Source organism: Epinephelus fuscoguttatus, linkage group LG11 (assembly GCF_011397635.1).
Source record: "Epinephelus fuscoguttatus linkage group LG11, E.fuscoguttatus.final_Chr_v1".
NCBI classification, from domain to species: domain Eukaryota; kingdom Metazoa; phylum Chordata; class Actinopteri; order Perciformes; family Serranidae; genus Epinephelus; species Epinephelus fuscoguttatus.
This window is the reverse complement of record NC_064762.1, coordinates 32,463,775-32,481,234: the sequence shown is the minus strand read 5'-3', so window position 1 is coordinate 32,481,234 and position 17,460 is coordinate 32,463,775. Positions and strand designations below refer to the sequence as shown.

At 39.6% G+C, this 17,460-nt stretch overlaps 1 protein-coding gene across 1 annotated transcript in view; it reads left to right on the top strand.

The window, feature by feature from the left end:
* The first annotated feature begins 1,029 nt into the window (after positions 1-1,029).
* Positions 1,030-17,460, top strand: part of LOC125897526 (interphotoreceptor matrix proteoglycan 2-like) — a 70,083-nt gene continuing 53,652 nt past the window's right edge. Inside the window, exons 1-2 of the mRNA XM_049590922.1 lie at positions 1,030-1,209; positions 16,763-17,088. Of these exons, the coding sequence (XP_049446879.1) occupies positions 17,025-17,088 (64 nt within the window). The 5' untranslated portion in view covers positions 1,030-1,209; positions 16,763-17,024. The remainder of the gene's footprint in view (positions 1,210-16,762; positions 17,089-17,460) is intronic.

The window sequence follows — 17,460 nt, the reverse complement described above, 5'->3', positions numbered from 1 at the left end:
TTGTGCATGCTGTAATGTGTGCATGGCGGAGTGCGTGTGATGTGTAGGTTTATTAAAGTTTGTTGGTTTTGTGTGGTATAATGGGTGGCTGTCCCATATTCCACTGAAGTCCACACACAACTAGTGTGATGATAATGCAATTTCTAAAGAGGGTTTGCATTTTGCAAAAGAAATTAGCTGCTTGTTTTGTGATAACTCATTAACATTTACATTATAACATAACATTTGGTGTAAATATTTAAAGAAAAAAAAAAGTAAGGCATATTTATGGTGGAGGGAGGTTCATGCATTTTCCCCCAGTCATTAAGGGAAGCTCAACGAAAAATATAGCTTCAGACTACATGTAGTTTGGGTTCAGATGTAGAAATGAATGTAAATTTTACTTTTAACGATAAAAAATAGATTTTGTTACTACAGTTCAGGCCACTGTTTGCAGGTGTGCTTTTATTTATATGTCTTACTTGTGACATGTCTGTCTTTTATGCAGGAATTCCTTTCAGGCCTGTTCCTTTCATGCAAGTTTTTTGTTTTTTAGCTTTGCAAATTTTGTTAGAGAAAGTGCAATATAAATAAATAAATCTTCCTTTGTCTAACATGCTTAGTTTGCTATTAAGGGAGACAATATAAGTAACCTTGACCCTGAACTGAAATATATATTCTTTGTTTCCTCCCTGTAAGCATATTCATATTCGTCCCATGTGTATTTTCCTTAACTTGTTTTGAACATCTTGCCACAAAGACCCATTTTTACAAAGGTAAAAATGTCTCATTGGGACATGGGTGGTGACAATATGGCTTTTAAAAGTATGACCTTGTAAAGTATCTGAGGTCTGAACATTTGTAGCCTACTAAAAATAATATTTACTAAAAAAAAAATAAAATCAGAATGATGAATTAATTAAAATGCAAACACACACGCCGCTGAATAATTAAATACATGCACCTGCAGTGCGACCAACCGGCCAACAGGTGGCGCCTCACTAATTCACTTTATCTATTAACTCACCTGTGAGTGTTGGTTACCTTGTCATGGATAACGTTAGGTTATTTCGAAGGGTGAAATATGTAAAGAGAGACATTTAGCAGTGCCATCAGTCAAGTTCTGGAAGTTTCTCTTCTTTGTGGATTTAACGTTAGCCGTTTGGCGAAGATTTCAAGGACGTTTAATAACTTAATTCTTGCCACCATGACTCTTCTCAAAGCAAAATGGTGAGTCATTTAAGTAATTTAATGAGTTAACTTGTTAGTTTATCTCTGTGTTTTATCACTGAGGAAATGTCAAACAATGGAGGTGGTGGTTGGCTGGCGTTTTACGTAGATATATATACATATAGATGCCGCACCCTGACTTGTGGGATGCGTCAGTACCGCCGCCATCTTGCCTAGGCCTAGGCTCCCATGAGCACTGTGGTGTTATTTTATACAGTCTATGGGTGTTATACATATGAGATTAAAGCAAAATTTTGTGTAAACATGCAGCTCTAAGTCATTTATTTTCACTTGTACAAAACCAACATTTGTTAATCAGAATGTGTAACTACACTGCAGCTTGGCACAACCCTGCTGATACACTATTTTTTGCACATTGTGTGAAATGTGAATAAACATTTATAGTCAAAATTAATAATTAAATGACATCATGGTGGGCATTGTACATCTAGTAAGAAAAAGAATATTTATTACATGGGGAAAGTTTAGTCTAAATGTGTTGTAGAACTATTACTGTTACTTTATCTAGATAAGATCAAATATTTTGGTATGAACAACTGCATTTTTTTATTTAACCAAGTATCCTGTATCATAACTACATGTCTGACAATTGTAACAAACCAAACCGCATGAAAATCGGTTGAGAATTCAGCGAGTAATGATGATTTTAATCATAAATAATCTCCTGCCTCAATAGACATACATGCATTAGGCAGCGCGGCTCCACCTGGGCAAGATGGCGGCCGCGTTGACGTATCGCTCTGTAATAAATGTAGGTATTTATGGAGAAACTTGTCAGATGCCCAAGAACAACACTCAACTAGGAGGTACCAGATACAATAACAATCTTTATTTCGATAACGCAATCAAAGAGCTTTGAGTTAAAAGTGTGGGGGCCTGAAGCAGACACAGAGGGCCTGGACCATTATACTGGCAGGGAAAACTGGAGCTAGACTACATCCCAAGAAAAAGGGTGCACATCACTATTAAAGAAAGGCAATGCACACCATCCCACAAGATGTATAACACACTTCAACTTCCGCACACAAATAAGAGATGCGAGACACACATCACTGAGAGCAATCACTACAAACTGGGAATGCACTGCAACCAACACAACACACAGTGAGTTACCCTCTGACGCAGGTGCAACCAACTAAAGTGCCCCCGCCTGTCTAGATCCCTCCCGTTCTCTCCCCTGTACCCTCACACAAACAATATGTATAAATAGGCCTACCACAACATAAAAAAATACAATAATAATTCCTAACAATTAATAAAAAGAGCCGACGTAACTTGCGTGACCGTCGAGACCCCCCGGGGTCTAAGCTTGTGGCACCGTCCAACTCCCCGGGGGAACCACGGCTTCGTCGGACGGCACAACGAAAGAGGAAGAGATGCCCACTGAAGCAGGAGCAGCAGGTAACGCCAACAGCGGCGTGCTGGAGGCGGCAGCTAAGCTGGAGAGCGGCTGGCGGCTAACGCTCCTATCAACCCGGCCCTAACTATCTAAAGGAGGCGCAGGCCTCCCCTCCTAACTCAGGAACGGTTAAACCTACTCAGCTGTCTTCGTCGCCGGCGGCAATACCAGCCGCGAACGACACCCTCCCTCCCAGGATGAACGCAGCCGCACATGCAACAGGTCGCTCCCCAGACACACAGACAATCAATGGTGCTCTGCTTTTCAGTCTTAGAGTCCAGCCCACACAATCAGCCACAGCTGCAACTCATCAGTTCACAGCAGCGGTATGCTCAACAGTTCAATCACACCACAGCTCCAATGAGGAGGACCGTTGAATGCGGCATCTACGTATATATATCTATGGGCGTTTTATTACAAATAGCTTGAGCTGCCTGTTTATGTTAACTCCTGTGTCGTCAACATTACTTTGCTAACTTAAAACACCAGCTAATGTGTCAACAGGAGGTAATAACGTGAGTTTGTGGAAAAGGTAGGATGTTTTTCTCTCGCACAATGGGACCAGTGTACCCTTAATATTTGTGTTACTGAGAGATAGACAGACAGACAGATAAGGTATTGACGTAAAAACGTTGGCTTCTGTGAGAAAATATACTAGCTAATTTTTCGGGCTGAATCGGAATAGTTCGGCCTTGACCGGGCTGGTTCCAAACGGTTCGGGTCGGATCGAGATAAATCGGAACAGTTCGGCCTAGATCGTGCTAGGCAGGGGCTTGAATGTTATCACTCTTTGCAGTAGGCTAATGTAACACAATGAAAGAAACAATTTGAGGTACTTTACTTGAGTATTTTATTTTTATGCTACTTAATACTTGTGCTTAACTACATTTCAGAGAAAAAAATGTATTTTTCACTTCACCACATTAAAGATTTTGCTAACAAAAAGTTCATAAAATATGATTCATAATACCCACAGTCAGGGATTTAATCACCAAAATTATAAGAGGAAAACACCCCTTTCCCCAGACATGTACTGATAACATCACCGTAAAGTGTAGTTCTATAATCATATTTGTTTTAAAATAGATTTATGTATTTATGTATTTAGTGAAAATGTTGGCCCTTTAAAAATGTGTTCCATATTTTTGTCAACTCCATAAGATTTCTACAAAAACATAATTTAATCAGGCATAAGAGGAGTTGGCTCATATCATAAGGGCTCATGTCTCAGATCCCTGGTTCCCAAAAAAGATGGGAGTGCTGCTCAATGGCTGGTAAGCTTTCTGTTTTATGATAAATACATTAAATAATATTCCTATTGAGTGTGTCTCAACCATAACATGTCAACTCTGTTCATCTCCTAAATCAAAACTAATAAAAGAATTATGGTTTAAATTAGTATTTTTATTTGCATTGAGAACGCTCTGAAAAATAAAATGGCTACTCACTAGGACTGCTGTGAAATTAATAAATGTATAACTTTTTGTCAAATCCTTATGTGAGTGATAACACTGACAGTAGCCTCTCTGCATCATTTACTTCTGATGCTTAAAGTACATTTGCTGCTAAATGGAGTATGTTCATACTGTGGTGATGCTGCTACTTCTACTAAGGGTCATTTAGGGTTGTCCATTGGTTTCAAATTAAATGTTAAAAAATAGTATTAAAAAAAATCCATCACGAGTTCTGACAGGGGACATATTCAAAAGTTTCTTTCTGTCTGACCAATAGTCCAAAACCTTAAAATTCAATTTGGAACTGTGTAAAGCACAAAAAAGCAACAGATCTTTATATTTTAGAAGTGGTGTGTTGCTGCACCAGATATATATTGCAGATTTTGGTGTAAAGATGCAAACTCTGAGAGTTAAAAAGGAGACATTTTCCTTGGTTTAAAGCAGCTGTGCGGAACTTTACGTTTTCTTTGATTATAGCGCCCCTTTGGTCGAAGTGGTATGACACCCACAGCCTGGTGTCATAAAATTCCGACTGCAGCCGGCAATTACTGCATGCATTTGTTTTGGAGAGCGAGAGGATTAACTAACGTCAGGTCAGTCCAAGTAATTAGTGGAAACAGCAAAATTACTCAGTAAATTCTCCTGTCGTGTTTCTGTTCTGATCGAATCTAATCTGTTGTATATTTTGAGCTACTAAGGCTACCGTAGTAGTGTGAGCCTCAAGTTATTCTGGGTAATGTAGTAACCGTTGTTGTGCTACTGGAAACAATGAGAAGCAGCCGTGTACGTTCGGTGTAAGGAGGAATAAACAGTTAACAAGTTATCTGCTGAGTCCGCATTATTACGTGAAAAGAATACTCCGACGATTTGGGAGTTACGCCCTTTCTCTATCATTTTCATATTGAGACAACATGATGGATATCTTGGCACTTGTAGGGGGTCAGTACATCTTGCGCAGAGGGATACACCGGTGAGCAACAGCTGCAGCTGGCTCTGGGACAGGTACGCTAGGTCACTTGGTAAAAGCAAGCAAAGAGACGACACGGACGATATTACTCACCCGACTGAAAGCTGTCCATCAGCTCCTGCAGGCCTGGGCGTTTTTTCCAGTTCATCTTAGGAACATGAAAAAAAGTTTCAATCATGCCAGGATTAGTGATTGCTGCAAAGTTTTCACTCCTTGTGATGCACTCTCTGCGGCGCTTTTCCTCCTGATGATATAGCCTATCTCCCCAACGATGGTAGCACCGAGTCCCATTCCGTGCAACAAAATGGGAGCGGAGGATTCAGCCTCTCTTCTCGCCCGCTCAGCATTAAACACATGGAGTTCCTCATCTGTGTACTCCAGCTCAAGCAGGTATGGCTCTGGATCGCGTTCAAAGTCGTCCATTGCAGCTACTATAGTCCCGAGATATTGCTAGGCTAAATAAACAGCTGAGTTTTATTTACAAGCTACATCTGTGCCTGCTCACCGGTGTATCCCTCTGCGGATCACAGCGCAGGACGTGCTGACCCCCTATAAGCGCAGTGCTAACCACTGAGGCCCAGCCACTGGATGTACAGACACAAAAAAGATATCGATCATGTTGTGTCAATATGAAAATGATAGAGAAAGGGCATAACTCCCAAATCGTCAGAGTATTCTTTTATGCGAAGATACACAGTGAAGACATAACATAATCCTAACACATCAAAGCTGTTATCTGCAGCCTTCGCTTGCAAAGCTTACGCTACTAACGTTAGGTCAGTCCAAGTAATTAGTGGAAACATGCTAACATGCTAACGTTACACACAAATTAGTAGTAAAGTAAGACCTGTTCATAAATGTTCTGGTGTAGCTCTGAATTTCTTATAAACTGAGGACAACTGCCTGCTGTATATTTGTGTTCATGGTCACAGTCACAGATAATTTTAGATGATGCTCCTTCGTTATCCGCCATGACATCAAAAGTACAACCAAGTCCTCATAGATACATCTCTGGTAAAACTGTTAGGTGTTATGTGTTCAGCAATGCCCGTTGCGTACGGCTTACTCGAAGAACACTGTAAACACGGCTCCTTCTTCTTCTTCTGTGGTTTAATCGCCGCTGCGGGCAAGCAGAATCATTTCCGCCTCGGATGCCGTATTCTGGTTTGCTGACTTCCGCCGTGTGTCCGACCCGAGCAAGGCTACGCTAAATAGCCATATAGAGAAAGGCTTTTTTGTAGCTGTTGGGTTCAAATAAATATGCGGATCTTCAAGGGGGGGTTATACGAACTAGGGACAGTTTTATAAATGGTAAAAAGTTCTGCACAGCTGCTTTAAGTTGAATTAATTCACATAGACATAGTCAGGTTTTCAGTCCACACTGGCACCAAATTTTAAATTTCAGCAGCTTCGTTCTTCAACCCTTCGTATCTGTGCTGGCCTTCAAAATATCCAAGATTTTTTTTTCACACAATATAATGCAAGTTTCCTCTTCACATGGGCTGTCAGATATCAAGACATCTTGACAATTAAAACCTTCCTCCCAAATGTCAACGTTTCAAGAGCCAAGGCGACCTTCCTCATACAACAATCACAATGCTTTTTTTCCCAGTTCTTTCAGTGGCTGACTGCAGAAAAGACTTTTTATATATCAGGGTTGGTTGACAACAAAAGCCAAAGTCTTTCAGAGTGCTGTTAAGATGATGTAAGGATGACAGAGGATTTTTATAAAACTTCCATACAGAGAATCATCCAGAGGAAACGGTTTGATGCTGCAGGACAAGCTGCAGCTCACCATCCTCTTTTTGGTATGAATATCGTCCCACAGAGGGCAGGAAATCAGCAAGAGCACATTATCTCATTACACAAGTAATCACCAATGCTCTGTGTCCATTTATCATACTTAACAAACTACTAAATCAGCCCTAATTTGGTCGTAATGAAAAGAGACTCATTAGCAGGTCTGTTGGGTCATTTGTTGCTTTAATGGTGCCCACTGACAGAGTGGTTGAGACAGAGTTTTCCTGTTCAACTGTTCTTCTGTTTAGACAAAATTTGCATATTACAAGTCAGGCGGTGGATGAAGGACTTGGACTGAAATATTTTTCAATAGCATTATCCCAAAGGAAAGTTTTGCAGTGAAAAAAAAATTGTGATAGTAAAACAGTACAGTCTCTGAAACTCTTGAGATAATTTCTAAAATGTAATAAGCCATCAGACTGTGAGTTATGAAACTTTTCAATTTTGAAATACCCTTTATAACAAATTATCCATCTCTTCTTAAAGGGAAATTTCGGTTTATTTCAACCTGTCTCCTATCATCCTAAATTTGTTTCAAGTGACTAGTGACATAAAAATAATAGTTAGCATGTTAGCCATTAGCCTAGATACAGCCGGGGGGCATAGTAGCGTCAGACCTGTTAAAATGTAAGTGAACGGGCATACTTCAAGTGCAAAGTTAGTCCACTAAACAAGCTTTTTTCCACAAAGACCGCCTCATATCGTTAGGATAAATGTAAGAGAACATATAGAAAACGACACACCTCCTCGACATGTGAAGTATGCCCGTTCACTTATGTTTTAACAGGTCTGATGCTACTATGCCCCCCGGCTGTATCTAGGCTAACGGCTAACATGCTAACTATTATTTTTACCTTACCGGTGTGCTGCCATGTTTGTTTACCATCTAGCTCTGCTTTCCAAAGCGCGGCCGAAATATATCTCGCGAGCTCTAGATAAAGCCCAGCTGGATACTACTCCAGGTGGAGGTGTGTCGTCCTCGGTCACATCCAGACCTTGAAAATAAGGCTGCAACTGGTCCCATTCCTTGCAACAGAGGCATTCCTCTTCTGTGGGCATTGGGGCACAGCATTCACAGGTACACCACCAATCTCCAGAGCTACGCAGCCTTGTGGCAGCCATTCCTCCTCTCTCGTCCTCTCTACCTGTTGCGCCTCTCTCTCTCTCTCTCTCCTCCTCCGTTCTTCAATTTCACAAAGCTCTTCGTCAGTGTATTCTGGCTCAAATAAATAATAGTCTTGCCACCAGACAATCAGAGATCTCCGCCTTCTGATCTGGGGACAATCCTTTCTAAAGTGTTTTTAACACACCGGCGAAAACGGCCGGTAACAAAGCAACGCCTCTTGCATTTTTGAAAAGGACATGCCTTTTCGGAAATGTGCGCTTCCCCTTTTCTCGTTTGAAAATGAATGCCGAGAGAGTTAACTCCGTTTTATCAAACGTGTGCTCATCCGTGAAGAATATATTTTTTCCAGCGGATGTCTTAGTTACAACATTATTGAGCGAACCGGAGTAGTTTCATGTCGTATCCGACAATGGGAGGCTTTTAACAAAACTGAACTGAACAAATACCACACATAGCAACACAAAACTGCTTTGCTAGCTCAATCATGTTGTAACTAAGATATCCGCTGGAAAAAATATTTTTTTCACGGACCGCTTAATGAGTTATTACCTATTACAGACACCGCTAACGGCTAAGAAATAGTAATGTTTGTTCAGTCATTGTGTTTATAGACTTTACGAACATCGGATTAGTCCAAACGGTGATACAGTGATGTGAAATATGTGATATATATATATATATATATATATATATATATATATATATATATATATATATATAGCTAAAAGCTCTGCTGGTTTTCTACCCGGAAGTATTTGTAAACAACAAGGCGATTCCCTCTATAGTCCGGTCGGACGGATGAGTCATGGCCTTGTAAAAGATTATGTTTGTTTCTTTTAGTTGGCGAGAATGTGTCGCCGCAAACACGACAAACATCCACTAACTTTGACAGCGTTTTCTGCGAGTGCGGCTGAGCCATTTTGTACTGCTACACGTGTTTCTAGTGGGACTGTGTTTACAAGCACAAGAGTTCAGCAAGCCACCGAAGGACCGCACTGCAGATTTACTATTGGTTCTGCAACGTAGGGAGTTTTTTTAAACTCTGAAATTGTATCCACCCATCTAAACACAAAATCAGGGAGAAAGTCATCAGTCTTAAGTTAAGCAAAGCGTCTAAAGACTGACTTGTGAGTCTAAATAAATAAGGGCGGCCATCAAACCCATTTAGCTCTGCTTTCCAAAGCACAGCCAAAATATCGCGAGAACAAGCAGCGATCTCATACCATGCCTGAAATCTCACGATAACAAGCAGCAGCAGCTGCAAGGCAGAACCAGACAGTAGCCTGAAAAGTTCATTCATTTATTTTATGAAAGATTTATAGAATAATGGCTCACTTTTTGCCAGACTTCGACTTTGCGGAGGAGGAATTTGATTTTGCAGAGTCTGATGGCTGCCCTTATTTATTTGAGCCAGAATACACTGACGAAGAGCTTCGTGAAATTGAAGAATGGAGGAGGAGAGAGAGAGAGGCGCAATAGGTAGAGGACGAGAGAGGAGGAATGGCTGCTGCAAGGCTGTGTAGCTCTGGAGATTGGTGGTGTACCTGTGAATGCTGTGCCCCAATGCCCACAGAAGAGGAATGCCTCTGTTGCAAGGAATGGGACCGGTTGCAGGCTTATTTTCAAGGTCTGGATGTGACCGAGGATGAGACACCTCCACCTGGAGTAGTATCCAGCTGGGCTTTATCTAGAGCTCGCGAGATATATTTCGGCCACGCTTTGGAAAGCAGAGCTAGATGGTAAACAAACATGGCAGCACACCGGTAAGGTAAGACAACTCATTTACATGTCGTTTTCTATATGTTCTCTGACATTTATCCTAACGATATGAGGCGGTCTTTGTGGAAAAAAAGCTTGTTTAGTGGACTAACTTTGCATTTGAAGTATGGCCGTTCACTTACGTTTTAACAGGTCTGATGCTACTATGCCCCCCGGCTGTATCTAGGCTAACGACTAACATGCTAACTATTATTTTTATGCCACTAGTCACTTGAAACAAATTTAGGACGATAGGAGACAGGTTGAAATAAACCAAAATTTCCCTTTAATATCCCTGACTTTTTAAAATTATTTTTCAGAAGGACTGGATTGTCCGCTACTAAACTGTTTAGCAGAGGCGGTAAGCTTCTCTTGCTTCATGTTCAATTTCTCCAAATGACAGCCTAAATAATAACCACAGTCATTAGATGTGTCCAATTTTGTTGTCAAGTAGCACCTCTGCTCCTTTTCCTTGAAAGCTAATATAGATTTTATGTTAATTATTATTATATAGGCCTAGCGGAGGTGGTCTGTATTTCAGGCAAGGTGGCTGACCTCCGTTACTGAAGACTGTGGGAAGCCCTGCAGTATCATAACACGATGATATATTCTGGCAGATAATTGAAATAGATTAACCCTCTAATGTCTCTGGTTGTATTGGGTGATTGTGGACAATGAGCAAATTATTCAGAGGAGTTTCCCCCTGAAAAATAATTTAGTGGAGGCAGTAAGCCAGTCAGATACTTAGTCATTTTGTCTCAAGATCAATTCATTAGCAGATGACAGCCTAGTCAAACCCTACACTCATTAAACATCCATAATCCATATTTCCCAACCCATAGCATGATATCATAAGAATAATGCCCCGGTATCTACAGCATATCATTCTATGACAGATGTATGGGAAATCCTATGTAAAATGTGGGCAGTTATGCTTTACATCAGACTAAATTAACTGATTTAGTTTCTTTTTAATTTTTTTTTTATAACCATAAACCATTGAAACTGACTCGTGTAAAACAATAACACACAATACTCATGCCATAAAAATATGATCTCAGTAAGAACTAATACATTTTATTTATACTGAATAATTTCCTACCTCACAACAAAACAAAATCTAAATCTACTGTAACTCCACCCTTCAGTCAGCGAGTAAAAAAGTTCAGTATTTTCCTCTGAGATTTGCTTGAGGCAAAGTACAGAGTCTTTTAAAATGGGAATACTCATCTAAAGCACAAAGTGTTTTTGATTTTAGTATCTTCCCACCTCTGTTCAGAGGTGTCATGCCTCAGTGACAGTTGGGAGTGTGTGGCTGGTGTTGGGCTCAGCACACAAAGTGATTTTTTGCAGTGGCAGTCATGTAAACAGGCCTTTGGCTCTGTGTTTACTCTCTCTGCAGAATTCATTTTGGTCTGACTGTTGATCTGTCAGGTTAATGCTCTCTGTGCTTCTGGCTCCCTCCAAGTGTGCAGATAAGACCTGAGGGCAATTTATTGTCAAGCTTATCACTTTAAACTGTAAATATGTGTGTGTGTATAAATTACAAATTATGTGCTAATGATAGGGTGCTTAGTCTCAATTACACTGTGATTGAGTTGATTTGACAACCCTGACAGTTTTCCATTATTAGGTATTTAAAAACTGGGTGTTTATCACTGAAAATCAGCAACTATTGTTAAAAGGGTCATTCAGCAGCCTTGGCATATATGATATCCATCATGGCAGGATCCTCATTGCAGCAGAGGAAACGTAAGCAGCTTCTGTAACAGCTGAGCCTATTGAAGTCCTCTGTTTCTGCACGAACCCCGAGGCATCGGAGCTGCGGGCTTTGCAAACATGGTTTTGACTTTTATATAAAGTATTTTCAACATGGCCACAAGAGGAAGGAGCAGCGTTCTGATTCTCCTCACCCAAGGTCATGGAACCTGAAAAGGAAAAAGGATTTGTCAAACAACTTCATCTTCGCAACGTCTACTGAATGTGAAGGAAGTTGTCTCTTGGTTTTGTTGCTGCAGAGTTAAAATGGCAGATAAAACAGAATATACTGACTCACATGGTGAGAGGACAGCAGGACTCCACATATGATGCCATATGCTGAAACAGACGAAAACAATGCACAACCCCTCCCAATCGGACTGTCTAGTTTGTCATCTAACTTCGGGTGCTGTTTTCTTTTATTTTCACCAATAGTAACTAAAAATACAGCAAAAGATTATGAAACTACAAAGTAGGATCCAGAGAGATCACCTACTGTACATCCACCAAGGCTGCGCAGTCCTCTTTAAGAATTAATACGAGGGGATGTTTAGACTTTATTTAGGCTATCAGTATTTGTAAATGCATTGGGGTTTGTTCATGAGAAAATGACAAAAAAACCCTCGCAAAAATATAACAAAATTTCCCCCAAAACTAATCGCAATGTTACACCATATTTCATTCTAAACTTTTAATAACTTTTTATAATATATATGGTCACAAGAGCACACAAGTTTGATTTTTCGGTTGCTTACACTGCATTATGTCAACATCCTCACAATATTATTTGCATTTTTACTTTTTAAAGAAAAAAAATCACATACGAGAATGTTTAAAGGTATGAAATTTTAAATGATAATTAGCATTTTATACATCCCACTAAAAAATGAACAAATCAAACCAAAAACATTTTAAAAAGTAAAAAATGAAAACATTGGAAGTACACGTTCACTCATTGAGAAGCATGTTGCCATATCATTGCCAATGTCCTGTGTAAAGCTAAAAAATGTGTTTAAAAAAAAAAGTAAAAAATAATCAGTCAGTACTGATTTATTAAGTTTGAAATTAGTTTTATCTTAAGAATGTATTGCAAATGGATTATTCTGTAAATACACATACTTGATCCACAGCAGTTTGAGTTCAGAAACAGGATTTTGTCTTGTAACCTGTGTTGTTGCCGGAGGAGACGGCTGCGGGGGTGTCAGAAGGATTATTTTTAGCGGTGAAAGGTTAAACAGAGAGGCTTGACAGACTAAATTAACTGGATTATCTGTCATTCTCATGGATTTCAACATAGTACGATCCACCGGGAGAAAAGCCCTCATAGTCATTTCACCTGCATATAGGTGCTCTGTTGACAAATAGGGAAAACTGGGAAAACAGAAGTATTGTTTTTTTTTAAAGCTAATAAATGCAATGTAAACAAAGTTTACAGGTTTGATTTCCCCATTGAGCCCTTGAGCTTGATATTGAGACTTAATGTGTCCAAATATGTTTCATCCCAGCAGGGAGCACAGGGGACGTCCATTTGAATACTAAATGAATTTGCTCATTTTATTAAACTACCTGCAACGTCAGATATATATCACTTCCTTTTCATTTCCACTGTGTCAAATGCCTTTGTGGCTATCAGCTGTGAATTTTTAAGTATTTAATCAAATGTCAAAGTGTTGTAGTTTGAGCCCAGACAGCAGATTTTTAAAATGCTTTATTTAATTTAATATTAGATAACCAAAGACAGATTTAGTGTGTCCATAAGAGGTTTTCTGCTTTGTAAGATAAAACAGCTGAGAGGGAGAGAGAGGAGAGATTGGCAGACAATGCCAAAAGGGAAGTGTTATCACTAAGAACCAAGACCTTAATGCACCATTAAGTACCACAAAACTTATTGTAGACAAAGCTCCAAAGAGTACTGAACAATGCATCACAAGGGACCATAACTATAATAAATGTACTACTAATTATACCATAAAGAACCCCCAGATGCATGACAAAGCACAAAAACCAAAAGTATAACTAAGACTGATGTGAAGAAAAAGTTGAGTAATTAATTTTTAATTTATCTGAAGTGATTGATTTGAATTTTGGGGTGTAATTGCTTTACATACATTTTAGACAATATTTAAGTCATAGAACTTCCAATTTTAATTAGGGCTACTTTGTTTTCGAAAAAACAAACAAACAAAAAAAAACAGGAAACATGTCTTTAGATAGCCACAAACACTAAAGAACAGTATGAAGAACCACATTTTGTAAAAGTACCAAAAAGACCCATAATGCTTAAGTGATTTCTGACTGCTAAAACTACTGCTGCACCCTGCCTCTACCTAAAGTACGGCTAGTTCTACTATCAGAACTACTATACTATGGCAAATACTACTACCACTGCTATTTCTACTACCAGAACTACAACTACTATTGTAGAGTGCACTATCACCACTACTGTTAATATTACTAATAAGGCTGCTGCTATTACTAATACTTCTACTTCAACAATAGTAAGAAGTCTGCACTGTACCACAAGAGCTACTGCATTTAGTATTTCCACCACTACTACTAATACAACCAGTGTTACTCCTATCACTGGAAGTTCTGCTACGTCTGCGGTTATTACTACTACTATTACGACTACTACCACCACCACAACTACTGTGCCTCTAGTATTACTACCACTCCTACTATGACTAAAAATGTTACTGCTAACACTTACTACTGCTTCTGCTGCTCCTGCTTTGGCTGCGACTACTAGCAGTAATACTACTACAACCAATACAAACATTTTTGCTGCTGCTGCTGCTGCACATACCAAATACAACTAGTACACCTACTTGTGTAAGTACTGCTACCACTTTTGGTTCATATGGTGCTGCTAACATTAGCAGACTCCCTACAGCAAGGTCTGCTAATTTTAATAGGCCTACATTTTTAACTGCTCCTACTACTACTACCATGGGTGCTGCTGCTGCTGCTGCTGCTGCACCTAGTTCAGATACTACCACAACTACTGCTGCTATCACTAGTAGTGACACAACCACCTGCAGCTAGTGCGGCTAGTAACTTTTACGACTGCTGTTTCAACTAATCCTACTGCTACAACAACAACTTCTACTACTAATACTAGAACTGCTGCTGCTGCTGTTCAACGCAGGAGGGAGTAAAACAAACAGGACAGCTTTGGACAGACAACCCGCCACTGGATTAGAGATTAAAAGCAATTTCTAATCTTCTTTTGCTATGGCCAAACTTGGTGATGTCTGAGCTTCAGCTGACCTACAATAAGTTAATGCCTTCAACTTTCCCCTGCTTGTTCAGATCAAGAAGGGGGCTTGGTGGTGTTCATCTTCACTTCACAGAGTCTCAGGGTATCAAAAAACACAGAAAAACCAATAACACTAGCAATAGAATGTCCACTTTCTCTGTGGAAAGCAACAAGAGAGGCACCCAGTGGTGTGTCCTCTTGTGAAGAGAGTAAATCCACAGTCTTATTTCTACTTCAAATCCTCAAAGAGACACACTGGCCCCTCAGACCTTAAACTTCCATCACATTTCATCATCCTCCTCTGGGTCTGAGTGCATGTTGAGATGTGAAAAAATGTGAAGTATTTCAAAGTTTTAGATTGTTTGGTTCATCTTGTTGTAGAGCTATACAGGTTAAATGTACAAATAGTGTTATAGGTAATCTGCAAACTGCATTTAATTACAGAAAATTACAGAAAACTAGCTATTTTGATAATCGATTGCTAGAATCATTGCACACCAAACAATCTGTTTTCATCTTCTCAACCACAAATATTAGCTTGTTTAGTCTTCTATGATATTCAAGTAAAATAAGTATTTTTAGATTTTGGACTGTTGAACAAAACTAAATGAATTGCTATTCATTATTTATTCGTTACTAGCAAATTAAGAAATAATGAAAATTATTGTAATTTAGGCATTTGCTGCAGAAAAAGGAAATAATTTGCTTATACAAAAGAAATTAAAGTAAACTTTCTTTTACTTTCTCTATGTATCTCTACTAATTTTTGTCTTTGTGATGCTGCAATTACCAAATTGCCCAGGGGGTCAAAAAGGTTTATTTTATCTTAGAATATGAAATTAAACAAACAGTAGAAGCAATAAATAAACAAAGAATATTAATTAGAAAACTAAGCAGTTTTATTTGGCCAGCTGGGACATGTACACATATAAATCATAAGATACTGGTTGTTTTTAGGTAGAAGTTAAAAGAGAAAAATATGACTGCACATAAAATAAAATACATCATCAAAATATAAGAACAAAACTTTGTGTATAAACTTTTAAAGTATTCAACAATGTACAAGTATGTATATTATGTAGTTACATTTACCTTGTGCATACCTGTAGAGCTTCCTACTGATCTCAAACTAATCTTGAAACTAAACAATACATTTTTTTGCACATACTTCAAGAGCTGGATTTATCTTAAAGGTTTCTTTACTTCTGTAACAAACATGTTTTGTCTAAAGCTTCCTCTGGGACTTGAAGCCTGAGATGGCATAAGCTTTTGGACTTATGGGATTTCTAACAAAAGCATGAAAGTACGGTCAACAGAGGATTTAAGTATTTATTTATTACTAAGAGCCAGACTGCAGTGTCACAGTGTGTCGTGACAGCCTCTGCAGCAAAACATAACAGGATTATACCCATAGCCTTTATAAATTTAAAACCTTTTTTAAACAATGACAATTAAAATAACAAAAAAATGACAGATTAGTGAAAGCAATGACCTGAACCTTGAAGATACCACAAAAATTTAAAACCAGCAGGTATAACAATAGGTAAAGATATAAATGGCCTGGTCAGCTTTAGTCTGAACGCACGTGCCGCCAGGGTGGTGTGCTTGTAAGGACAACCCAGACCAGTATGGACTGTCAGACTGGTGGTGAGATGAGGATGTTACTTTACTGGATAAGTACAAGCCTTGCAGTTTACAGGAGCTGTCAACGCTGTCGAATAATGTGAGTTTTATTGGTTTCAATGGAGTGTGAGGCCACATTCTCTGCTTGCTAAGAATAAAAACACCAGGGAAACACCAGTGTCAGGTGTCAGGGTGGGCCGGGAGGCGGGTGTCCTGAACAAACTGGTCACCGGGGCTGACAGATGCCCCCAGAAAGCCACTAACAGGATGACGCTAGTGCTGCGAGGGCCGTGGGGTAAAGACGGATTATGTCTGAGCAGTAGATAAACAGATTATTCCCGAAACGGTGCCTACTTTTTTAACCTCGTCACTCTTGCCACACTTACAGCTCCCACTGTCCCACTGTTCCCGTGGAGAAGAGGAACGCCAGCCTCCATCAGATGCACATCCTGGAGTGTTCATTAGGAGTGTTTCAGCAGGACTCTCAGGGCCCTAAATGATCCAACATCTCCATGCAAACTCACCCCGCAACCCAACTGCACCCATGAGCTCCACCTGAGCTAGAGGACGCCACCAGCCCCCCCTCCCACCTCCCCTCACCCTGCTGGACTTACTTTGACGCGCATATTTTTGGGAACTCTTCTTCCACAATGCCGTGGGAATTTGGACTTGTACTGCTGTTCGTCCTTGCTCCACAAGCTGCTGGAATTAAAGGTAAGCCTTGTTTTGTTCGCAAAGCCACAATCCTTTGAGCCTCGACACTTCATGTCCTTTACAACTTAAAAAAGAAGTCACGTGCTCTCACACTTTTATTCTTTGTGAAAAGAATAAAGTTCTCAGTAGATAAGAGCAGTTAGATACAAGGATTTGAAGACTATCTGTACAAGTACTAAACTTGGTCACAATGCAAAGCAAAGCCTATTACGATTGCATAAGTACTTGGCTGTGAAATCACTAAGGTGTTGGACGCTGTCACTACTTCCCCCCAGGACACAAGGAGGCTGTTTAAATGCATGATAAAGCAACAAGAAGTTGAGTAAATCCTTTGTCTTTGGCTTATTCTGAACCTGCAGCAAAAGAGAAATC